This window comes from Bubalus bubalis, chromosome 5 (assembly GCF_019923935.1).
Source record: "Bubalus bubalis isolate 160015118507 breed Murrah chromosome 5, NDDB_SH_1, whole genome shotgun sequence".
NCBI classification, from domain to species: Eukaryota; Metazoa; Chordata; class Mammalia; order Artiodactyla; family Bovidae; genus Bubalus; species Bubalus bubalis.
In genome coordinates this window covers 47,582,846-47,608,853 of record NC_059161.1, presented here as the reverse complement: position 1 = coordinate 47,608,853, position 26,008 = coordinate 47,582,846, and the positions used below count along the sequence as shown (strand labels likewise).

Genomic DNA, 26,008 nt, shown 5'->3' with positions numbered 1-26,008 from the left:
GGCTGCGAGGCAACTGGGATCACGGAGCTCTGGTGGCAAGGAAGTATGGAGACTCTGGCAGCCATAGGCATGAAAGAGTCAGAGTGTTGGGGGCCCTTCCCAGCACTTTGCTGCATGCAGGAGAGTGCATGCTCAGGCGTTGATGAGGTGTGTGGGGAAGCTGGCTCTACCTAGTGCCCAGTGGCGGGTTCTCAGGGTAGCCGGCAGCTGTGAGTGTGAGAGAGTCTGTCCTGGCAGAGGTTCCTCCCAGTGCCCGGCCACAGGTGTGAAAGAGCCAGCCCCACCCAGGGCCCTTTCCAGCACCTTACAACTGGTGTGACAGAGCCACCCAGCAGGGACCCTTCTTAGTGCCTGGGTGTGGGAGAGCCAGCCCCAGTGGGGTCTCTTCCTAGTTGAGGGGAGGTGAGGGCAGCAGTGGAGAGAGGATGCAGTGGCAGCTCCATGTCTGACACATGACAATGACCCTTCTATGGCAGTCGAGTTTCCTCCACAAACATTCCTACTTCTGACCCCTCAGGCTGTCTCCTCGCAGCAGCCAACAGCAGACCTCTCCCCGGTTTGCTTCCCAAACCCCATGTTCTTGCCCCCAGTCCCCGTCTGCACCGGGAGCACAGGTCTCAAGCTGGAGCCCCAGGGCTGTGGCATGGACTGTCTGTGTAGGTCTCACTTTGTCCTGCCTACCACAGACCTGTTGTCCTTTTCTGATAACTCCCCTGCTCTGCCAACTGATCTCTCCACTGGTGAGGGGGCTTCCTGAGATGTGGGAACCTCTCCTCTTCTTTTCTCTCTACTTTCTTTCGTCCTAGCTGGTTTTGCAGGGATCTTTGTTGTCCTTTTGTGTGTCCAAGGTCCTCTGCTAGCATTCAGCCTTTTCTCTGAGAATTGTTCTTTTGTGAATGTATTCTTGATGCTTTTGTAGGGAGTGATGAACCCCACATCCTCCTAACTCCTCCACCATCTTGACCTCTCCGCCTTTTCTTTCTTTTTAAAATTTAATTGCTTTCTTTTTTCTTTCATTCTTTTTTTTTTTTTTTTTTGCCACACCATGCCATGCTATGGTGGAATTCCAGTTCCTTGATCAGGGATCGAACCCGTGCTCCCTGCAGTGGAAGTGCAGATTCTTAACCATTGGAGAGACTGCCAGGGACATCCCTAAATGATTTCTGCCCTGATCTTTATTTTATTTTTTTTTTCTAGTTCTTTTGAGTTTAATTTGCTCTTTTGTAGTTTTTTAAGGTAGAAGCTGAAGTCATTGCTTTGAGGCATTTCTGACATTTACTTCAAATGGGTGGTAAAGAGGAAAGAAATACTTCTAAAAAGGCACAAAATTTTTCAATAACTTCTGATTGTTAGTAGGATAAAACCCTACCCTCTTAAATTGTTTTTGTTATTGTTTTGGTCATGCTGTGTGACATGCAGGATCTTAGTTCCCTGACCAGAGAGCAAACCGGCACCTCCTGCAGTGGGATGTGGAGTCTTAACCACTAGACTGCCAGGGAAGTCCAATTTGTTATTTTAATATCCTTCAAAATGGAATTTAAATTTAAGATTGTAAACTAAGCATACCTCCTCTTTCATCTAAAGCCTATTAAAATGTTAGTAAAAATTTTTTTAAAAGGGAAAAGTTCACAAAAATGAAAAGCTGGATGGGGGAAAGGCCACAGTGAACAAACATCATCAAATTTTTGGAAGTTTATGGATAAATAAAGCAGAGCAGTATAAGCATTCATAGAGGAAGCTATAGAGAGGAAGTAGTAATTCTCCTCAGTAAAATCCTGGTAATCACCTTACTTAGAGGTGGGAATGAGAAATGAAATTGAAAATAGGCAGATTAGAGACATTCTTAAAGAGCTTCATGACTCCCGGTTCTGAATTGGACCACTTGTTTTTTCAGCAGATGTACTGCTGTTCTCTTTCTTTGAACTGAGCTGCAGAATTCTTTTCAGCGTTTCTTATACACATATCTTTCTTTTTCTTGGAGTCCATCCTTATTTTGATAGAGTACATTCTCAAACACTTCATTCAAAAGTACTTTTCTCTTGGATATATTTGGAAATGTTTGTGGAGGACATTTTTGATTGACTCATTGTGTAGGGGAGTGGCACTACTAAATCCTTAGAAACTTGAATACTTGGAAGTGAGTAAAGTTGATTTTATTTTTCCCTTTGCACTTATACTTTACCAATAATGAATAGTTGAGAGATTCTGTGCTCAAAATTATTGTCTCCACTATCTGAAAATTGTTTACATTATTTCCAGCATCCATGGTTATGGATGGGAAAGCTGATGCCAGGCTGATCCTGATTAACTTAAGCATTCTTAGAAATTGGTAAAATTTGATTTTGAATAGATAATGCCAAATATATACATATATGTTTACAAATAAATTTCATATTATATATTTTAATTTGTATTTTTCAGACAATGAATGATTTTGACTATTTGAAACTACTAGGTAAAGGCACTTTTGGGAAAGTTATTTTGGTTCGAGAGAAGGCAAGTGGAAAATATTATGCTATGAAGATTCTGAAGAAAGAAGTTATTATTGCCAAGGTAATAATACAAGAGTTGATTATTAAATTTTTGTTTCTGTTGTCCATGTGTGTGTGTGCTCATGCACGCACATGACTAGACTGTAGAAATTCCATTAATAAGCAAAATGTTGATTAAAGGCTATAGCTGCATAGTATCTATATATTGATATTTATTTATAGCATTAAAATTTTCAAAAGTTTATAATATTATCTATTATATACAGTCTTTTATTCTTTTCAGAGGAAATTTTAGTCTGTGTTCGTTTGGGAGAATGTTTTCACTCTGTATTTGGGACCTGTGTCACTAATTATACTAGTGATTTTTTGATATTCCCCTAACAGTTTGAGTTTTTTATTAAAGTAGTCAATAGTATAGATTATTAGCATAGATTATTTGTACTGATAAATTTTATATAATTGTTGAATGGAAAAGCATCCTTAGTAGATTTGAAACTACTAGAATAATAAAACTAAAATGATCTCTACTGTATGTCTACTTAAAATTTATCACTACCCATGGGTGCAAACTTCATTTCTTGTCATGAGAACTCTTAAGATTTATTTTCCTAGCATCTTTCCAATACACATTACAGTATTATTAACTATTTATCATCCTGTACATTAAATCCCCAGGAATTCTTTATTTCCCAACTAGAGTTTTGTAGTTTCTTTTAAAGTGTTTATTAAATTGAATTATACTTGGTTTATAATATTATCTTAGTTTCAGGTGTATAGCTTAGTGATTCACTTATTTTTTTGTGATTATATTCCATATTAAGATTATATTCCATGTTAAGTATAATTCTCTGAGATACACAATAAATCCTTGTTACTTATCTATTTTATGTATAGTAGTTCGAATCTGTTAATCCCATATGCCTAATTAGTCCATCACTTCTGGTAATAAGTTTATTTTCTGTGTTTGTGAGTCTTTCTGTTTTGTTTATAGAATTCATTTAATTTTTTTTAGATTCCTCATAAAAGTGATACAGTATTTGTGTTTCTGTGTCTGACTTACATCACTAAGTATAATGATCTCTAGGTCCTTTCATGTTACTGCAAATGGCATTATTTCATTCTTTTTATGGCTGAGTAGTATTTCATTGTGTATATGTATGTATGTGTGTTTATATACATATGCCACATCTTGTTAAATTGATCATCTACTGATGGGTACTTGACTTGTTTCCATGTCTTGCCTGTTATGAATACTACTGCTGTGAACATTGAGGTGCATGTATTTTTTTTAAATTGATTTATTTTTAACTGGAGAACAATTGCTTTATTGTATTATGTTAGTTATCAATATGAACCAGCCATAGTTAAATGTCGTTTTTTTTTTTTTTTCTGAATATATGCCCAGGAGTGGGATTGGTGGATCATATGGTAGTTCTGTTTTTAGTTTTTTAAGGAACTTCCATACTGTTTGCCATAGTGGCTACACCAATTTACATTCTTACCAACAGTGAAAGTTCCCTCTTCTCCATATCTTCTCTAGCATTTATTATTTGTAGCCTTTTTGATGATAGTCCTTTTGACAAGTGTGAAATGGTACTGAAGTGACAGTGTACTCCGCTGTGATTTTTATTTCCTTTTCTCTAATAATTAGTGAGGGCTTCTTCAGTGGTAAAGAATCTGCATACCAATGCAGGAGACCCAGGTTCAATCCCTGGGTCACAAAAGTCCCCTGGAGGAGGGCATGGCAACCCACTCCAGTATTCTTGCCTGGAAAATCCTGTGGACAGAGGAGTCTGGTGGGCTATAGTCCATGGGGTTGCAAAAGAGTTGGATATGACTTAGTAGCTAAACAACAGCAAAAATAATTAGTGATGTTGAGTATCTTCTTTGGAGGAATGTCTGTTCAGTGCTTCTGCCCACTTTTTAATTAGGTTTTTCTTTTTAAATTGAGTTCTATGAGCTTCTTGTATATTTTAGATATTAATTTCTTATCAGTAGTATCATTTGAAAATATTTTTCTCCCATTCCTTAAGTTTTTTTGTTTTGTTTTGTTGATGTTTTCCTTTGCTGTGCAGAAAAATTTTAAGTTTATTTAAGTCCCATTTTTTGTTTTATTTTTGCTTATACTTCTTTTGTTTTCAGAGACTGACCTAAGAAAATACTGCATTAATTTATGTCCAAGAATATTTTGCCTGTGCTCTGGTCAAGGAGTTTTGTTGTGTCATGTCTTATATTTAGGTCTGTAAATCATTTTGAGTTTATTTTTGTATACAGTGTTAGGGAGTGTTCTAATTTTATCGATCTATATGCAGCCGTTTAACTCTCCCATCACCATTTGTTGAAGAAGCTGTCTTTTCTCCATTTTATATACTTGCCTCCTTTGTCATGGATTGACTATAGGTGCATGGGTTTATTTATGGGCTCTCTATTCTGTACTATTGGGCTGTAAATCAGTTTTTGTGCCTGTACCATGCTGTTTTGATTACTGTAGCTCTGTGATATAGTCTGATATCAGGGAGCATGATATTTCCAGCTCTGTTCTTCCATCTCAAGATTGCTTTGGCAATTCAGGGTCTTTTGTGGTTCCATATGAATTTTAAGAATATTTGTTCCAGTTCTATGAATAAAGTCATAGGTATTTGGATAAAAATTGCATTAAATCTGTAAATTGCTTTGGGTATGGCCATTTTAATGATATTAATTGTTCCAGCCCAAGGGCATGGGATCTTGCCCTTTCATTTTTGAATTGTCTTCAGTTTGCTTTATCAGTGTTATATAGTTTTCAATGTATAGATTTTTCACCTCCTTGGTATTTTATTTTCTTGATGTGATTTCAAACAGGATTTTTTTTTTTTACTTCCCCTTGTTGATATATCATTGTTAGTGTAATGAAAGAGATTTGTGTATATTGATGTTTCATCCTGCTGTCTTGCTGAATTCATTTAGTAGTTCCACTAGTTTTTGTGTAGTGTTAGTGTTGGAGAAGGAAATGGCAACCCACTCCAGTGTTCTTGCCTGGAGAATCCCAGGGATGGGGGAGCCTGATGGGCTGCCGTCTATGGGGTCGCACAGAGTTGGACACGACTGAAGTGACTTAGCAGCAGCAGCAGCAGTGATTTTTGTGGGTTTTGCTGTCTTAAATGATCACAGAAGAACTCATTGAGAAAGTGAAATTTCAGTGAACATTCGAAGGAAATGAGGAAGCAAACCATTCAGGTATTTGGGAGGAAGAATATTCCTGATAGAGGAAATCACAACCAAAAAAAGCATTGAGGAAGCAGCATATTTTAAAAATAGCTAGGAATCTAGTCTAGCATGGCCTGCATAGAGTAAAAACAGTGGAGAGTTGTTTATGATAATGGTGGATGCTGTAAGGATATTGGTTTTTACTCATTGTACTGGTCAGCCATTGGAAGTTTTTATACTTTTTTTTTTTTTTTTTACTATATCATGTATAGTAACAAGATATAGTTTTCATTTTACTATCACCTTGGCTGTAGTGTTGAGAATAGACTGTGGAAGCAGGGAGCTTGTTAGGAGTTAACTACAATAATCCAGATAATTGATTATAGTGGCTTGCATCAGGGTATTAGCAGTGGAGGTGGTAAGACATATTCAGTCATATTCAGCATATTTTGTTGAAGAACCATCAGGATTGCATGACAGATTGAATGATAGTATGGTGGCTCAGTTGGTAAAGAATTCACCTGCAATAGGAGACATGGATTCAGTCCCTGGGTTGGGAAGATCTCCTGGAGAAGGAAATGGTAACTCACTCCATTATTCTTGCCTGGGAAATCCCATGGACAGAGGAGCCTGGTGGGCTACAGTCCATGGGGTTGCAAGAGTCAGATACGACTTAATGACCAAACAACACCAAATACGACATCCTTTCTATGGGGAAAAATATATAGATTTCTGACATACGGCTTGTCAAAACAGAGCAAGTACATAATGATCACTTGTAGTCATTGTGGTTGATTAAGAATAAAGATACCAAGGTAAAATCTTTTCTCCCCTTTTCTCCCTGCTTCCCCACCTCCTTCATCTTCTCCTCTAGGCCTCATTTATAGCTCTGGATTATTTTTTTTAAATGCTTTAGATGTCATGTATTTTGATTTCAACCAGCTTCATGAAGTCAGTCTTTAAACTCTTGCGGTCAAAATGGAGAAAATAATGTGAACAGAGTTAAAGTGTACCTGGTTAAGTTGCTACTGAGTTGTTGGAAATGACCATTGGTGTTGGACTTAGATGAGATCAGTCTTGACCTTTTCACCTGCAATTTGAGCAGCTTAACTTCTGTGAACCTCAGTTACCTCATATAAAATGGGAATAATCAAAGACACCTGCTCAGTTACTACAAGGATTAAAGCAGATGACACCCTTGGTGCCCGCAGTGATCGAGATGTTCTCTTCTGTTTCTCTGTCATCATTTGCTCCTTGTCCACCTCCCGCCAAAAACTGAACTACCAAAAAGCAATAAGTGGGGAGAATGAAGAGAATTTTAGACCATGTTTGGTAAAGGGTAGTGATAAATTAGAGAGGATTGGAAAAATGAGTATGAGGAAGACTATTCTTCTGTGTCATGTTTGCAGAAAATCCATGAAAAATTCCATTTTCCCTAGGCTGCTTTCTATGAAAGAAATTAGATTTTAAAATTCATTAGTCTTTTGCCATGGATGAATATATATGAAACTAAATTTCGAAAGTTTTTTCATGAAAACATTTTACTTATGTACCCAAGCACTCTTTATTTGTAATCATGATCAACAAATGGATTTTTAGAAAAGCATCATATTGTTTTAGCCCCTAAGTTTTATCACTGTTATTTATAACTTTTTGTTTTGACATGTTGCTTTTAACTGTAATTAAAAATTATTGACATCTGTGTTTATTTTTTAGCTTGTGCATACCTTATCTTCATAGCAGAAACTAATTAGTATGTGAAATACTGTACCATTAAATTTGCATTAAGGAGAAAATTTTAATTTGATCAGATGTAAAGTATGGTAGAAAATACATTTTATTACATAAAATATATGTACATGGTATTAATTCTGGTTTCATTCTTATAACAAAGAAATACTGTTTTAGCTTTTGCCTACCTACATCTTGACTTGACTCCTTTAATGTGGTTAGGCAGATTACAGAATATAGGGAAAAAAATAATCTTTCATGGAACTTACTAAGTGATTTAGAAAAATAACTATTACATGTAATGAGCTTGTTTCAACAAAATAGAATGAAATAGCTGCCAGAAATATTAACTGAAGTGCTAGGATATCTTTTCCAAATGGGTTTCATACTTCTCTTTTTTTTAGTCTTTTCCTAGTTTACTGCCTCAGATCACTTAAAATCCTAAAGCATAACTGGTAAATGTTGCCTTCTCTGACTGCAGATAAAGTAATGCTTCTGCTTTATCCTCTGTTGGAAGCATATAGCTGTTAGTTTTTCACTGTTAATTTCATATCTCAAAAATATTTCAAACCCTTTTCTTGCTCCCAGTGCCACTGCAGCCATCCTAGCCATCCTGATTTCACTCTTACACTGCAGTTGGCTCCTAATTGATCACTCCTGTTTTGCTGTCCTTCTGAGAGGAGCCTGAGCAAATTTAAAACCAGAAATCAGTTGTGTGTCCCAATCCCTCAGTCCTACACTCTCATATTACTCAGCCTGTGATCTCCCAGTAGCATTAATTTTCCTTCTTTACCCCACTTTATCATAAGATCACTTATCAGAATTCATAATTATTTCTTAAATTGGATTTGTATCAATTTGATATACACCAGTGTCTTCTCCACTAGCATGTCAACGCCATGAGCAAAAGAATCATATGTCTTTTTAAAAAAAATGATTTTATACTTGGACTGTTATTATTTAGTAAGTGCATGTCAAGGATTTCATTTTTTAATCAGTGAATTCAGTTTTATAGCCCATAAAATAGCCACTTGTATAATCCTTCATCAGTTCAGTCGTGTCCGACTCTTTGCGACCCCATGAATCACAGTATTTTGTATCCATTATTTGATTCTCATAAGCTTTAGCATTCCCTTGTCTTCTTTGTTTTTTCCATTAATGCTGACCACCATCTGGCCAACTGGAATGGTAGCTCCAGGAGGGCAGGACTTTTGTCTGTGGTGTTCAGTATCCTGTCTTCAGTGGATAGAACAATACCCAGAGTATATTTGTTTCATATTTATTGAAAGAATAAATGATTGAATGAAAGTCCCACATATGTGACATCTTGGAATTCATTCCTATGATAAACTGTTAAATTCAACAAACATTTAACAACTACCTGCTGCTGCTGCTGCTGCTAAGTCGCTTCAGTCGTGTCCGACTCTGTGTGACCCCATAGACGGCAGCCCACCAGGCTCCCCCGTCCCTGGGATTCTCCAGGCAAGAACACTGGAGTGGGTTGCCATTTCCTTCTCCAGTGCATGAAAGTGAGAAGTGAAAGTGAAGTCGCTCAGTCGTGTCCAACTCTTAGCGACCCCATGGACTGCAGCCCACCAGGCTCCTCCATCCATGGGATTCTCCAGGCAAGAGTACTGGAGTGGGGTGCCATTGCCTTCTCCTAACAACTACCTACTGTGTACTAATCATTATGGTAAGCATTGTGGGTATAGAAATTAGTTCTGATATCATTTATATTTATTATTTTTTATTAAGATGTTTGGTGTTCTAATTAATTTAAAATTTATGGTATGAGATGATTGTGGTTTTCATGTTGTTTGAGCATTTAAACCTGGTTCTTATTAGCTAAATAAGACTTGAATGCTTTCTTACCCATACTTTATTTCACTGGTTTTAAATACTATGTCATTACACTTTACTTAACTGAAAAAGACACATGTACCTAGAGCCTATTATACACAGTGAAGTAAGTCAGAAAGAGAAAGACAAACACCGTATATTAATGCATACGTATGGAACCTAGAAAGATGGTGCTGATGATCCTATGTACGGAGCAGCAAAAGAGACACAGACACAAAGAACAGACTTTTGGACTCAGTGGGAGAAGGAGAGGATGGGATGGTTCGAGAGAATAGCATTGAAACATACACATTACCATATGTCAATGCAAGTTTGACATATGAGGCAGGGCACCTAAAGCTGGTGCTCTGTGACAACCTGGAGGAGACAGGGTGGGGGGAGAGGAGGGGAGTTCAGGATGGAGGGGACGCGTGTATACCTATGGCCAATTCATACTGATGTGTGACAGAGACCATGACAGTATTGTAAAGTAATTATCCTCCAAGTAAAATTAATTAATAAAAAAAAAGAATTGGTCTCACTCTCGTGGAATGGCTTTTGGATTTTAGCGTCTTTGATCATTCTGTTGAGCGTTTATCTTCTAAATAAGGTCAGATGCTTTTGTAAAGATTAATACAGTGTCCTAAAGTTTCCACTTCTTACTTATAATCTTGATTTGCTGGCACTGTAAATAAATTGATCCAGCAAGGGCTTTGTTTAGGATCTTGGCAGAAGCAGAGACCAGAGATGTTGTGTTAGTTTCAGCATTTATCTTCCTTTCCTTTCTTCTTTAAAATAGTATTATTTTTGAGATAGGAAACATTTTTCCAGTTCTCCATGTTGAAGAAAATCTTCCCTAGTCCACTTTTGATGTCAAGATGAAATTTATGTACAAAATTGGGGAAATACAGTCTTAGTGTATTTTTGGCTTTAGATACATCCAGATCTTGAAAGTGTCCTAGAATAGGCTATGATCTTTTTTTTTTTTTTTTTAAAGAAAAGCATGCTAAAAAGCCACAAAACAAAAATATACAATTTTATACTATTTTTGTTTCTGAAATGTATAATTTAGAATTAAACCTCTTAATGTGTACTATGGTCCTCTTTTCAATAACTTATTTTTCTTTTAGGTAGAAGACTTACCAATTCTATGATCTTTACTGAAATATATCCTTTGTATCCCCCTGAATACAATGTAATACAAACATGGAAATATTAACTACTCCATGCCTAGCTGTTAACTTACAGGACATTTTCTTCAAGGGGAAAGGCTTACTATTTCATTTTCTGTGTCCCTGGTAATTTTTGCTTATTATTATATCATTATTGATATACTTTGATTAAGTATGACTGAGTTTATACATGATAGCCATTTGATTTTTTTTTTTTTTTTTTGGTAGAAAAGAAGCTAAGCAATAAAGGAGCATGTGTTTAAAATCTTTTTCTGTGTCTGGGTTTAATCTCTTCTGGTCTTAGAGAAATAGTGAAATTTTTATATTATTTGTGCTCAGAACATATATTAAAAGTTTACTTGCCTTTTTTCTTTTATAGGATGAAGTGGCGCATACTTTAACTGAAAGCAGAGTATTAAAGAACACTAGACATCCCTTTTTAACAGTAAGTGACTGGAGGAAAGATGTTATAATCATAACATTTTATATTTAAGGGAGTTTTATTATATCAATTAAGTATGAAAAATAACATTTTCAGTCAACATTTATTTAGGTATGCCATTTTATTTGATTTGCAAAGTTCTTGTGTGTTCCTGGTCCCAGTGAAGTGTTTTAACATTAAGAACAACAGATAGACTTTCAAAAGGAAGAAACTTTTAAGAGTTAGGATTGTTTTACTAATAATTATAATTTTTCCCGAAATAATGCCCATTGCTGATCTTCACAAAATTTGTTTTATATTTCTCATAAATTTTTATTTAAGTGTTCTTAAAGGAATAAATAGACTCTTAAGGAACATGAACAATTTATCAATCACACTTACTGTTTCTAGTGTTCTATTTTTGATACTGTTGTAAAAATGTAGGATTATAATATAACATGTTTTCTTTTTCATTTCAAGTCCCTGAAATATTCCTTCCAGACAAAAGACCGTTTGTGTTTTGTGATGGAATATGTTAATGGGGGAGAGGTGAGTCAAGTATAACCAACACTTGCATGTGCATGGTAGTATTGTTGTTTTTCTAAATTATTTACAAGTTATAATGTAATAGTTCTCTACTTCTTGATAGAGATTTGATAGCTCTCTACTATTTTAGTAAATGAGAGCCAAATAATTTTTAATGAAATATAATGATCATTTATTTTTTTAACTAGCAATACTTTATGTATAGGGAAGCATAATCAACTCTTTTCTAAATTTTTTAAATGTAAATTTTACTACAGATAGTGATTTTTAAAATCACGGTTTTTAATTTTTAAAACCAGACATATAGGGTTTATAATGCTTTACATAGTTCTTCTGCAAGTTTTTGTGAAACTTGTAAAAAATTATTTCACCCATTTTAAACTTGGTTAAACAATAGGCCATAGGTACATTGCAGTTGAGTTTTCTCTTCTACATGGTAGTTAAGAGTAACCTTGACTGTATTTAGATGATTTTTTAGTTTTGAAGAGAAATTCAATCATTTTAGTAGTATATTCACCTTTTCCTTTATTCTTTATCCTTTTCCCTATTTTTCATCAAACACAATGCAAGGGGAAAATGTAGTTTACTGGAAATATTTCACATAGTGAGTATTCTGAAATTTAATTCTTAAATAGGGACCTGTATCTCACAGACTTTAAAATAGTCTTATTACCTGAAAGAAAAGAAGGAAGGAGAGGGAAGGAGGGAGGGAGGGAGAGGGAAAGAGAGGAAGGAAAAAGGGAAAGAGGTAAGGAAAGAAGCAATTATCCTCTGTAGCATGTTTTCTCCTATTGAATTATCTGACTTACAGGAATTAGTCCATTGCAAAAAATTCATTCTTTCATTTGGTAAACACGTTCTGAGTGCCTTGGCAGTGTGAGTTTATCAAACTGTGTTAAGAGTTTATGATTTATCTTATAATTGTGTTATAAATTAGAATACAGTGAAAGACCTAAGTGTTGTTAATAAATTCATAAAAGAAAATTTGTTATGAATGGATCTAGTGTTTAGGTTAGGCTTAATGAAATTCCAACAGGGGGACTGATTTGAGAGGATATTTCAGGCAGAGAGGATGATGTGAGCAAAATCACTGGTAGGCAAGCAGAGAGGAACAAGTTGAGTAGTTAGAATTTAGTAATCCAGGCATTCTGAACTGGACCCTTGTCAGTCAGATTTTGCTTGAGAAAATAAAAAGAAGATGGGTGTCATAGAATTATATAAGATTGATCTGTCTTAACAGTTCATTAATTGAATGTGGGTAGAAAAGCATTTGGTTGGGATCACGGAGAATTAATATATATAGTGAACTTATGACGGAGAAGGCGATGGCACCCCACTCCAGTACTCTTGCCTAGAAAATCCCATGGACGAAGGAGCCTGCTAGGCTGCAGTCCATGGGGTCACAAAGAGTCGGACACGACTGAGCGACTTCACTTTCACTTTTCACTTTCATGTATTGGAGAAGGAAATGGCAACCCACTCCAGTGTTTTTGCCTGGAGAATCCCAGGGACGGGGGAGCCTGGTGGGCTGCCGTCTCTGGGGTCGCACAGGGTTGGACACGACTGAAGCGACTTAGCAGCAGCAGCAGCAGCAGCAGTGAACTTATGAAGAGTGTGTTAAGAGTAAAATTATAAATTTGGTTTTAAAAAGCTTTTTCCTAAGGTTCCAAGAAATACGTATATATCACAGAGATACCACAGAGAATACCACAGAAATACCACAGAGAATAAATATGGGTCAGACTATGGATACAGATTTGGGAGCCATTACCATAAAGGTTGTAATTTAAGTTATGGAGGTGAATATTTCCTATTTTATAGGAAATTAAAATTGGTGAAGTCTCTATGTTAGTATCTATCAAAATTAAAAATGCACATATTTTGGGACCCAGCAATTTCACTTCCAGGAGATCTACTTAAGATATTCGTGCAGTGAAATACTTTATATTCATTAAAAAGAATGATGTCACCCAATATGGGCTGAGACAATGCAATTTCTAAGATATGTTATGAAATAAGAAAAGCAAGATGCAGACAGAATATAAAGTATGCTACTCTCTTTTAAAGACCATATATGTGTGCGTATATGGCTGTGTCTACATTGCCTGTCTCTGAATTATGTACTGGACATTAGTGCTTACCTTCAGGAAGGCAAACTGAATCACTGGGGAAAAGAGGGGAGGAAGTCTTATTTTTCACTTTATTCTTGGGCATCTTCTGTATTTTGTATCAAAGGTGTATATTAAAGTTGAAGGAAGAAAGAGGTAGGCAGATGGATGGGTGACCAGTGGAGGGAATATTATATAGGGAAATGATAAAGTGCAGGCAGAAAGTTGGAGAAGCACTCTTAAATTATAGAAGTACTCTTAAACAGTATCATGTGCTTGTATATATCATACAAATTAGCGCATTGCTTTATAATTATTTACTTATCTGTCCTTCCTACTGGGCTCAAAGCTCCCTAAAGACTTACCCCCTGGTGTGACCCTGGCACCTAGCACACTACCTGACACATAGTAGGGACTTGACGCTTACTGGATGTTTTGAATGAGCAAATAAGTGAATGGATGAAAAGTTTCCCTCCAGGAACAGGGATAAAATAAGTTAGCAAAAGTGGTTAACTAGGGACATCCCTGGTGGCCCAGTGGTTAAGACTCTGTCTTCCAATTAAGGGACACAGGTTCAATTCCTTCTTGGGAACTAAGATCCCACATACCACGGGGCAACTAAACCCACATGCACCAACTGAGACTTGAAGCAGCCAAATACATGAATTTTTTTAAAAACTGGTAAAACAGGAACTACTGAGAAGTAGGAAGAAAAATAGAAAGTAATGTGGTACATAGGTTCTTTAGAAGAAATGCTGAAAATGTATTTTCAGGAGAACCTATCTTTTTGTGTATTTATAAAATATTTATTTATTGAGAATGAGCAGAGTACTCTGGTAGATAAGTGGGCGTACAGATCTGAATTAAGCATAACTCTTACTCTAAAAGAGTTTATGGTCTAGTGGGGAAGATAAGGTATAAAATTTATACTAAGTGTAAAAGTGATAATTATCTCTGGTATCAGAAGTATATAGATTAAGGACCATGGGACTTCATAGGAAAGAAGGAAGAGTTTTAGATGGTGAGATGAAGGGAAGCTGCCTGGAGCTTAGTAGAGGGAGCTAGTTGTCACTCGTGCTTCTGTTCTAAACCTTGAGTACGTAGACAATTAATCAATTGATGATTGTTAAAAAAATTTTTCTTACACAGAAGCAGATTTTCAAGCTAGCCAGATGGTTTTCTTACTCATTGAAATGCCTACACTATTTCTCTTGTTTGGCATTTCTTCTCCTATTTCAGAACTTCTGTTTTAGGTATGTGCTATAGATAAAAACTAAGGACTTCCCTGGTGGCTCAGACAATAAAGCGTCTGTCTACAATGCGGGAGACCCGGGTTCGATCCCTGGGTTGGGAAGATCCGCTGGAGAAGGAAATGGCAATCCACTACAGTACTATTGCCTGGAAAATCCCATGGACAGAGGAGCCTGGTAGGCTACACTCCATGGGGTTGCAAAGAGTCGGACACAACTGAGCGACTTCATTTATAGATAAAAACTAAATTATTTTATGTATTGAAGCAGGTACACTTTTATATGGTAATGTAATTTTACATCCATGTATATAGTAACTATAGAATTGCCATAAATATAAAAAATGGAAATATAATTATGTTTACATGATTTTTGTAAAAATTAAAGTTTTGTATGTGTAATCTCCCAGTTTTTTTATTCTTTTAGGTTATCAAATATGCTTTTAAATGCATTTTATACATTTTAAGTATACTTTAAAATGTGCTTTATAAACACATACAAATAGTTATTTATTTAATTCTTGGAACTTGATGGGGTTATTTCAGTTCTTAAGTTTTTCTGAGAAGCAAATCTGTACTCAGTGTATGCTTATGGTGACTTATGTTATTTTGGTGAATTGTTAGTACTCACCCAAATGGCAGCATCCTCAAATCTCTTCTGTCCAGTGTTTGCTCTGAGATAGGCTTCTTTAGTGGACCCATTGAAGTTAATTAGTAACTAGCTGAGTTTTCACTCAGTTCATACTTATTGTCTGATGATTTTCAATTAGCCATAGCATTCTTCTAGCCTATATTTTGGAATGTTTATTTTGAAATGTAAGTACAGCAGCTGAGACATTTCTTTATACTTTCTTCACATTTTTGTGAATATTTGAACTTCTTTCAGTCTAATAGATGGCACAAGAGTTTAGCATGCTTGTGGCTATGCTTGTATGTTCCTATATTTGCCAATATTGTTTAAAGTGCTACATAATCTTGGTGGGAATAGATTATGAGAGAAATACTGGTTGTGAACAATCCTTATACGTGTGTCAGTACGGTGGATTCACATCATCATTTATATGAATTCAAAGAAATAGGCTTAGCAACAGATAACATAGATAGGAATGAAGGAGGGATGAGGGAGGGGAAGAAAAGAGAGTGGAAAGGAAGCAAGGAAGAAACTGGTGATTCTGCCATTGCTCTTGCTAAGCATATTCAGAGTAATCTCAGTATGAGAGAGAAACTGCTGTTCTTCTACTGCACATCAGTTTCTACTTGCCATCCTCAGAGTTTCATGGGATATAAATTCTAGTGCTTAAAAATGCATAGTTTTTATAAAACATTGTCATTAAGTGGATTGTAAGTATGGATGGGCCTCCAAAGAAACTAGCGTTTCAGTGCTAGAGGAAAAACTGTGCTAGCCTAACTATGTTGAGACAGCAAATTGGTCTTCAGTGTAATGCCTTCCTAAGGAATTTTGGTTTTGGTTTTGGTTTTGGTTTACTTGATGGTTTATATGTTAAGTTCAGAACCCACTCCAGTATAATCCATTTGCCTATTAAGTATTTAATGAGCAATTACAATGAGTTGGACACCAGAGGATGTAGAAATAAAGGAAATACGGTACTTTCCTTGAGAAGATGAGTATCTACTTGCAGACAAGAAAATATGCATATTCAGTGTCATTATTGCTATGAAAACACTGGTTGTTGTGGGATACAGAGAATGTGGATTTGAATCAGTCCAAAAGGAAGAGAAAGGAAGGGGGAGAATGGCATGGTCTGAAACACTTCTTCAAGTAGTTGGCTGAGCTAAGTCTTAATGGTGACTGTAAGTTACATAAGTAAGGATGAGAGGGAGAGCATTCCTACACAGAGAAAATAGAATGTTTAGAATGTGGGAGTTCATGCAAGCTCTGCTCTCCCTCCCCAGATGTAGCATGGTATGAGTGACGCACAGAGTCCTGCAGAGAAAACCCAGAAGAATGCGACCAGGTAGTTAGGGTCATGTTAGGCCAGATCTCTCCCAAGTAGTTTAGATTTTATCCTGAATGCAGTGAAGCAACATGGAAGAATTTCTGTATGAAATGTTTTAGAAGGAAGACTTTGGTAATGGTACAAGGCTTGTATTGGGAAAGATAAAACTAGATGCAGAGAAATGGCTTAGAAGCTACTGCAGGTGGAAGGTTTAGGTAACCTGTTCAAAAAATGATAAGTAGTTAACTGAGGCAATATTAGTGAGAAGGAATCAAATTCTAAATGCAGTTCAGGTATAGGATTAATGGGATTTAATGACTGAAAGGAGAGAAGGGAAAACATCACACAGTTTCCTGTTTGCTACTTGGAGAATTTGTATGGGTACTGGGTTATTTGTAAAATCAGGGAATAGTAAAAGGAATTATTTCTGAGTTGATCATCCTGTATGTGAGGTACCTCAAGGGAATCTGAAGGAGGTGGGAGAGTTAGGTTAGAGATACAAATAGAGTTCAGCAGCAATGCTGAAACCAAGGAAGGGAAGATGTCCAGTATGAGAATAGTGTGTAGTTCAAAAGATCAATGGCTAAGAATGGTGCCTGAAGATACCAACATTGGACAGATTGGCGATAAGAGAAGCCTAAGGAGGATACTGGGTAGAAGCAGCCAGACAAGAGAAGTCTTAGAAGTTCAGTTCAGTTCAGTTCAGTTGCTCAGTCGTGTCTGACTCTTTGCAATTCCATGGACTGGGACTGCAGCACGCCAGGCTTTCCTGTCCATCACCAACTCCTGGAGCTTACTCAAACTTATGTCCATAGAGTCGATGATGCCATCCAACCATCTCATCCTCTGTCGTCCCTTTCTCCTCCCACCTAAAATCTTTCCCACCATCAGGGTCTTTCCAGTGAGTTGGTTCTTTGCATCAGGTGGCCGAAGTATTAGAGTTTCAGCTTCAGCATCAGTCTTTCCAGTGAATATTCAGGACTGATTTCCTTGAGGATAGACTGGTTGGATCTCCCTGCAGTCCAAGAGACTCTCAAGAGTATTCTCTAACACCACAGTCTCCACAGTTCAAAAGCATCAATTCTCTGGTGTTCAGCTGTCTTTATATAAAGCCTTAGAGGTTAAGGGAAGTATATTGAGTGTAAGAGTGAAGATACACAACTTAAAGATAGCAATTGAATTCATTGGATTTGACATCTACTACTAGTTCCGCTGGAGAAGGGATAGGCTACCCACTCCAGTATTCTTGTGCTTCCCTTGTGACTCAGCTGGTAAAGAATCTACCTGCAAAGCAGGAGACCTGGATTTGATCTCTGGGTTGGGAAGATCCCCTAGAGAAGGGAAAGGCTACCCACTCAAGTATTCTGGCCTAGAGAATTGCATGGACTATGTAGTTATGGGGTCTCAAAGAGTCGGACACAACTGAGCGGCTTTCACTTTCACTAGTTCCTAAGCAGAGTACCATGAATTCTTTTTTTTATGGCTTGATGAGTGGTATATACCTTGACTATACAAGGGTTGGTTTGGAGCTCAGTAGAACAAGGTTGTGATGGTTCAGTACAACCTTTGGTAGACAGTAAATCAGCACATGGAGAACTGATTATAAAAACACTCTAATAATGTGACCCATCACACTGCTGCTAACATATCCAAGCCACTCTCTTTTTGTAGCTTGTGTGGGTGTGTGTGTGTACGCACACTCAATCGTGTCTGACTCTCTGCAACCCCATGGGCCATAGCCCACCAGGCTTCTCTGTCCATGGGCTTTTCCAGGCAAGAATACTGGAGTGGGTTGCCATTTCCTTCTACAGGGGATCTTCCTGACCCAGGGATCGAACCCACAACTCTTGCATCTCCTGCACTGCCAGATGGGTTCTTTACCAGCTGTAACTTCAGTTCAGTTCAGTTCAGTCATGTCTGACTCTTTGCAACCCCATGAATCACAGCACGCCAGGCCTCCCTGTCCATCACCCACTCCCGGAGTCTCAAATTAATACGAGAAGCAGAAAACTATGGTGGGGCGTGGGAGGGAGGCAAGGAGAGGAGTACACTGAAAACTGTTTAGTTTGATTTATAATGTCTTTACTTAGGACTCTTTACCAAAATCCTTACTCATGGCCTTATTTCTTTCAGATCTGTAAAACAAACCTCTATAATGTATCAAACCTCTATGAATCCTTCTCCAGGCTACAATCTCCTGGAGATTGATAAGAGATTCATTAGTGGGGAAAGGAAAATGATTACATAGAAATTTTAGTCATCTGATAAATTTTTCACATTCTTCTATATTCTATATATATCTGGGCACAAATAAAGCTAACATTTTCAGTTGTTTACTATTTTTGTCCATATTTTAGCTCATTGTACACTCTGTAGTAAGTCCTTTGATAAAATTCATTTTATTTTTTGCATATGACTTCTAGTTTCATGCCAATCTTGAGAGTCTCTCATACTTATTTTAGATTCTCATTATCTTGCTGGCGTTTTGTCTTCAATGATCTCATTTTAAATTCACATGAGACAGAAGTGCCGGCAGTCAGCATTCTAGATCTACTTACTAATTTATGGAGGTGTGATTTGGGTGACTTTTAAATTAAAAGTATCATTTCATATTCATAGTGATTTTAAAAATTTTACTAAGTTTACAGATGTACGAATATCTTTATTGTCAGAAGTCTGACAAGTAACTTCTTTGCCAACCATTTTAGTTATTAGTGTATTACATAGGTTTTATCAGAGTTGTATTGTTTTCACCCAGAGCTTTTCTACAAAGTGTCAAGCCAAGAAGGATGCATTATAATATTCACATTAGTACATAAAGTTCAAGGCAAAATACATTTGGGAATGTCTTTACTATGTAATTTTCTATTTCAAGGCTGCTGTGCTGTGTTTAGTTGCTCAGTCGTGTCTGACTCTTTGTGACCCCATGAACTGTAGCCCACCAGGCTCCTCTATCCATGAAACTCTCCAGGCAAGAATACTGGAGTAGGTTGCTGTGGCCTCCTCCAGGGGATCTTCCCAACCCAGGAATCGAACCTAGGTCTCCCACATTGTAGGCGGATTCTTTGCCATCTGAGCCACCAGGGAAGCCCATATTTCAATGCTAAATTCCCAAAGTTCAATAAACCAGTATATCTCTGCTTGTGAAGTAATAATCCAAAGACTTGTCTAGGCTCAACATCTAAGTTGCTTATTTTTATATCTAGAACATCAGATGAAGTGGCTGAAGCTTCAGGAGCTGACTGGGCATTTATCTGTTTTCACAATTTTTTTCCTTGTGGTTATGGCACAGGGTGGAAATTTCAGTGTAATTGCACTTTTTGCACAAAAATTTCTTGTGAATATTCCAGTACAAATCTTTGTGTGGAAGTGTAGTTTCAGTTGCCTTGGGTGAATATCTAGGAATACAATTTCTGTGTCATTTGGTATGTTCAACTTCATAAGAAACTGCCAAATTGTACCATTTTGCATTTCTCGGATATTATTTAACATCATTGCCACACTTGGCGTGGTTAGTCTTTCTTACTTACCTCTTCTTTTGGATGTGTAATGGCATCTTGCAGTTTTAATTTGAATTTCCTGAATTATTAATGGTATTGAACATGCTTTCCTGTGCTGATTTGCCATGTTGTGTCTTCTTTATTGAAGTATCTGTTAAAATCTTTGGTCATGTTTTGATTGGGTTGTTTGTGTTCTTAATATTGAGTAGTCAGACTTCTGTATATTGTTTGCAAGTACTTTATCACATATATGTTTTGCAAATAGTTTCTCCTAGTCTGTGTTCTGCCGTTTCATTTTTTAGTGGGGAATTTTTTTCCCCTGTGTTTATTTTTGCTTAAATCCATTGTTTAGAAGTCATATTGTTCATATGTAATTTATATTCAGTAAAATTTACCACTTTTATTAGTGAGTTTTGACAAATGTGTTGTTTACCAATACCACAATCATGATATAGAACAGTTCTATCATTGTAACAAATCTTTCATACTCCTTTACAATCAGTTTCCACCATCACCTCCTATCCTTCTAACCACTGATGTGCTTTCTTACTTCAGCTCAGTTCAGTTCAGTTCAGTTCAGTTCAGTTGCTCAGTTGCTCAGTCGTGTCCGACTCCGACCCCATGAATCGCAGCACGCCAGGCCTCCCTGTCCATCACCAACTCCCGGAGTTCACTCAGACTCATGTCCATCAAGTTGGTGATGCCATCCAGCCATCTCATCCTCTGTTTTGAAGCACAAAACTTTTAAATTAGATGAAATACAATTTATCAGTGTTTTTCTTTTGTAGTTTACAGATATGGGATTTAATTTAAAACATTTTTTCCTAACCCAGCTTTGTTAAGATTTACTCCTATGTTCCTTCTAGAAATGTTAATAGTTTTTAGAATTATATTTAGTTTGTAATCCACTTCAAGTTAATTTTTGCTTATGGTATTAAAGAATCAAGGTTCATTTTTTTTGCAACTGGATATTTAATTGAAAAAATATTTGTTGAAAATAGGACTGTGTTAAGGCAGTATGTGATTTTAAGTCTGTGTTAAACAGGAACAGATCTTGTGGGGCAAAATATAACCTTGTAGTTTCTCCAGTAAATAAGCTTGTATCTGATTAGGATGGGTGATTTCAGACATATGATAAACAGATAAGCACAGATTTTTTTTTTTTTTGTCCTTTTAAAGTTAAGAGTATATAAACATTCTGGACAGTTTTGCAAAGTCCAATAAAATTACATATAAACAAATCAGACAGTTTCATTCAGTAGCATCATGATTTGAAATACTTAAGCATGAAGTGATTTCTCATGACTTGACCCGCAGATATTTGTTACAGTTTTATTCCTAAACTCAAAATTTAAAGTACTCACTATCTGCCCTTTAAAAAAAATTGGGGCTGTTGACTTGTAGTTTTTCTCTCATGGTTAAAATTCATTTAAAACAGTTTAGTTTTATTGTTTAGTGAGTCTAGAAATTCTTTTTACTTGTAGCGGTATCTTGCCTGCCTCATATTTTTCCTGATTAACTTTTTCATAGTTCTCAATAAAGTGGCAAAAGAGAAAAGACTCCAGGGACTAATCTTTTCTGCTGGTGCAGATGGGTGACTTAGTGCATCAACTCAGGTGTTCTGGACTTTCTTGGTATGTTGTTGTTACATATTGGCAAGAACTTTAGGTGCTGAAAGACTTCTATAAGTCTACAAATAGAGTAAGTCTACAGATAGAGTAAATGAAAAAAGTGGGCTTCCCTGGTGGCCCAGTGGTAAAGAACCTGCCTGCCAATGCAAGAGTCATGGGTTTGATCCCTGGGTGGGGAAGATCCCCTGGAGAAGGAAATGGCAACCCACTCCAGTATTCTTGCCTGGGAAATTTCGTGGCCTGAGGAGCCTGATGGACTACAGTTCATGGGGTCGCAAAGAGTCTGACAAGACTTAGCAACTAAAACAACAAAATTTTTTTGAAAAGTATTTGTTGAAAAAACTATTTTTCTCTCATTGAATTACCCTGACACCTCTGGTCTGTGTCCATCAATCCGTATGCTTTATCTCACTGTCTTTAGTACTTTTGCTTTAGAGTATTGAAATGAGGCAATTTTGAGTCTTCCAATTTTACTCGTCCTTTTTAAAAATTATCTTGGCAACTGTATTTGCTTAACATTTTATATTAATTGTAGAGTGTTGATTTCTACATGAAGGTCTGCTGCTGCTGCTGCTGCTAAGTCACTTCAGTTGTGTCCGACTCTGTGTGACCCCATAGACAGCAGCCCACCAGGCTCCCCCGTCCCTGGACTTTAATTAATATTGTAATCTGTTGATCAATTTAGGGAGAATTGACATGTTAACAGTCTTGTCTTCTGATCCATGAACATGGTATATAATTCCAATTATTTAGATCTTCTTTAATTTTTCAACAATATTATGTAGTTTTTCGTGAACAGGACCTGAGCATTTCTTGTTATATTTATCCTTATTTATCTTATGTGTTCTCTTACACTATAAATGATTTGTTTGAAGTCTCAAAAATGAGTTGTTTGTTGCATTTGGAAATACAGTTGATATTTACTTATAACCTTGAATCCTAAATCCTTTCTCAAAGTTTATTTGTTTGTTCATAAATATGTTGAGATTCTCTTTGTGGATAATCACATCATATGGAAACAAAGACAGTTTTACTTCCTCTTTTTTCAACCTCAGGTTTTTTCTCTTTTTCTTGTCTTACTAAGCTAAGACCTTCAGAACAGTGTTAAGTAGGAAGGTAAAAGCAATCATGTTTACCTTATACCAGGTCTTAAAGCAAATGCGTTTATACCCTCACTATTAAGACTTTATTAAAGTATTATGAATACTTTAACAAGTTGAGTAAGTTCCTTTTTATTCCTATTTTCCTGAGGGTTTGTTTTTGTTTTTTTTAATGATAGAATGTAAAGTTTTGTCAGATTATTTTTCTGTATCTGTTGGGATGATCATGTGGTTTTTCTTCTGTATTCTGGTAATATCTTGAATTTCATTTTTTTGTTTGTTTGTTTTTTATGTTAGCATTGCATTTCTTAGGGCTTGAGGTAATTTAGCTGGAAATTTTTAACCAAATAACTATTAAAGAGTCCAGCCATCTGACCTTAGATCACTTTTAGTTCTCTTATAGCATCCTAAGGGCTTAATTTATATTTTAAGAAATGTAATATTGAACTATTTATTAAAATGACATTTTTATATTTTTGTCTATATCACTATCTTTTCTGAAAGAAACTCTTCAAGTACTAAATATGAATTTACATTACATTAAATTTTCTATGCAAAATGCATAGAAACTATGGAGTTTAGCTTATGAAAAGAATAGACATGATCTAGAAAACAAATGTATTACCTATTAAATGTAGGTGTACTTTTATTTGATCCTATAAAAGTACATGTTTAACTGTTTTATTGTATAGCTAATACCATTCCAGTTGTGAGTATAGTATTTACTACTGACTGAATCTTTCCCTCCCAGACTCATAAGTGAAAATCTAATCCTCATTGTGATGTCACTTGAAACAAAGTCTTTGGACTGATTAGGTCATGAAGGTGGAACCCTCATGAATGGAATTAGTGCTCTTGTAACGGACAGCTCAGGGATACCCTGATAGCTCAGCTGGTAAAGAATCTGCTTGCAATGCAGGAGACCCTGGTTTGATGCCTGGGTAGGGAAGATCTGCTGGAGAAGGGATAGGCTACCCACTTCAGTATTCTTGGGCTTTCCTTGTGGCTCAGCTAGTAAAGAATCCGCCTGCAATGCAGGAACCCTGGGTTTGATCCCTGGGTTGGGAAGATCCCCTGGAGAAGGGAAAGGCTACCCACTCCAGGATTCTGGCCTGAAGAATTCCAAGGACTATAAGTCCATGGGGTTGCAAAGAGTTGGACACGACTGAGCAACTTTCATTTTCTCTTTCATATTGTAGCGGATTCATTTTCATTTCGATATTTGGTAAAACCAATACAATATTGTAAAGTTTAAAAAAAAAAATTAAAAAAAAAAAAAAGGACAGCTCAGAGAGTTCAGTTGCTCCTTCCCAAGTCTGAGGACACAGTGAAAAGACAGCTATCTATGAACCAGGAAATAGACACTCAATCTGCCATTGCATTGATCTTATATTTCTCAGCCTCCAGAATTAGGAGAAATAAATTTGTGTGGCCCAGTATTCTGGCCTGGAGAATTCCATGGACAGTATAGTCCACGGGGTCTCAAAGAGTCGGACATAGTGAGCGACTTTCACTTTCACTTTTATAATCCACCCAGTCTATGGTAATCTGTTGCTGCTGCTAAGTCACTTCAGTAGTGTCCGACTCTGTGTGACCCCATAGATGGCAGCCACCAGGCTCCACCGTCCCTGGGATTCTCCAGGCAAGAACACTGGAGTGGGTTGCCATTTCCTTCTCCAATGCATGAAAGTGAAAAGTGAAAGTGAAGTCATGTCCAACTCTTAGCGATCCCATGGACTGTAACCTACCAGGCTCCTCCATCCATGGGATTTTCCAGGCAAAGTACTGGAGTGGGGTGCCATTGCCTTCTCCGATGGTAACCTGTTATGGCAGCCCAAATGGACTAGGACAGTATTGTTGATGAGTTGTCCTGTATGTGAGCTTGAGACATTCTTTTCATCTTAGGTTTTTGGTAAATTCACGGGATGTGTTAATCAGCAGTATTGCACAGACTACCACGTCTTGTTGCTTATTTAATTAGTTGTCTTTAGAGTATTCAGGTCCTGAGCTCATCAATATTATGATAATGAATGTAATCATTGAAATTATTGACTTGTATTGAACATATTTTGTTATTTTCTCTATTAACCAACATTTTGCCATTACAAAAGAATGACTAAAAATAGTTGCAAGAAAAATAGTTTGGTTTAAAGTCTTAGATTGCATTGATAATTCTCAGGATATTGTTTAAATTTAGATGTTTGTTTATTTTTTTGAAAGTTTTTTGCATAGTTTTTAAAATATAGTAATTTGTTTTCAAGATAAGCATTCTGGGTTTGTGATGAAATCTTGACTTGTTTATTTAAATCATTAAAACAGTCTATCTGCATTACTATATTTTCACAGCATTATTAAGCACAAAACACAACAAAAAAACATGTAGTCATTGCTAAAGAAAGCAAACTTCTGAAGATGTGCTCCTTGCTTGAAGAGCAAACAGTTCATTTTTTTTTTTTAAACAAAAACAAGATTATTTAGTTGTGGTATTTTTAATGTTTCTAATAAAAACCACTTTGCCTTTAAAACTTTAAGCCTTATTTTTCTTAGAAATAATTCTTTGGAAAGGATTTTTGAATTTAACTTTATTCTCTGCAGTACATTTATTAAGCATATAATGTGCCCACATACCAGGCTTGTTGCTGAGGATGCAAAACTATATAGTACTTGTATAGTCTTCCTCTTTGTCCTGAGCTTCTGCCAACAAAAAATTGTCAAAAGCCTAAAATGCTAAAAGAATCAATAGTATTTTAATTGAAATCTTTATATGATTTTCCCCATTATGAAAGTAACAATAATGCATATTCATTGTAGAAAAGTCAGAAAGTTATTTCAGTTCAATTGATAAAATGTTTTATTTATTTATTGCTATTTACTGACTGCATGCTACAAGCTACTGTGCTATGTAATTAGTAAATGGCATGAAGGAGACATACGGTGTCACATTTAAGGAAATCGTAGACTGTACCTTGCCTTTTCATTGTTTCAGTGATATTTTTGAGCAACAGGAGTTTTAAATTTTGAAATCCAGTTTATCAGTTTGTCTTTTTAAAAAAAATATTAAGAAATCTTTGTCTG

At 36.4% G+C, this 26,008-nt stretch overlaps 1 protein-coding gene across 8 annotated transcripts in view; it reads left to right on the top strand.

The window, feature by feature from the left end:
• The window catches only part of AKT3 (AKT serine/threonine kinase 3), a 282,616-nt gene that overhangs the window by 187,257 nt on the left and 69,351 nt on the right, over positions 1 to 26,008 (top strand). For all 8 annotated transcript variants that reach the window (XM_045165619.1, XM_045165620.1, XM_045165618.1 and 5 more), the window contains 3 exons: positions 2,422 to 2,553; positions 10,800 to 10,865; positions 11,322 to 11,390. In XM_045165619.1, coding sequence (XP_045021554.1) covers positions 2,422 to 2,553; positions 10,800 to 10,865; positions 11,322 to 11,390 — 267 coding nt within the window. The remainder of the gene's footprint in view (positions 1 to 2,421; positions 2,554 to 10,799; positions 10,866 to 11,321; positions 11,391 to 26,008) is intronic.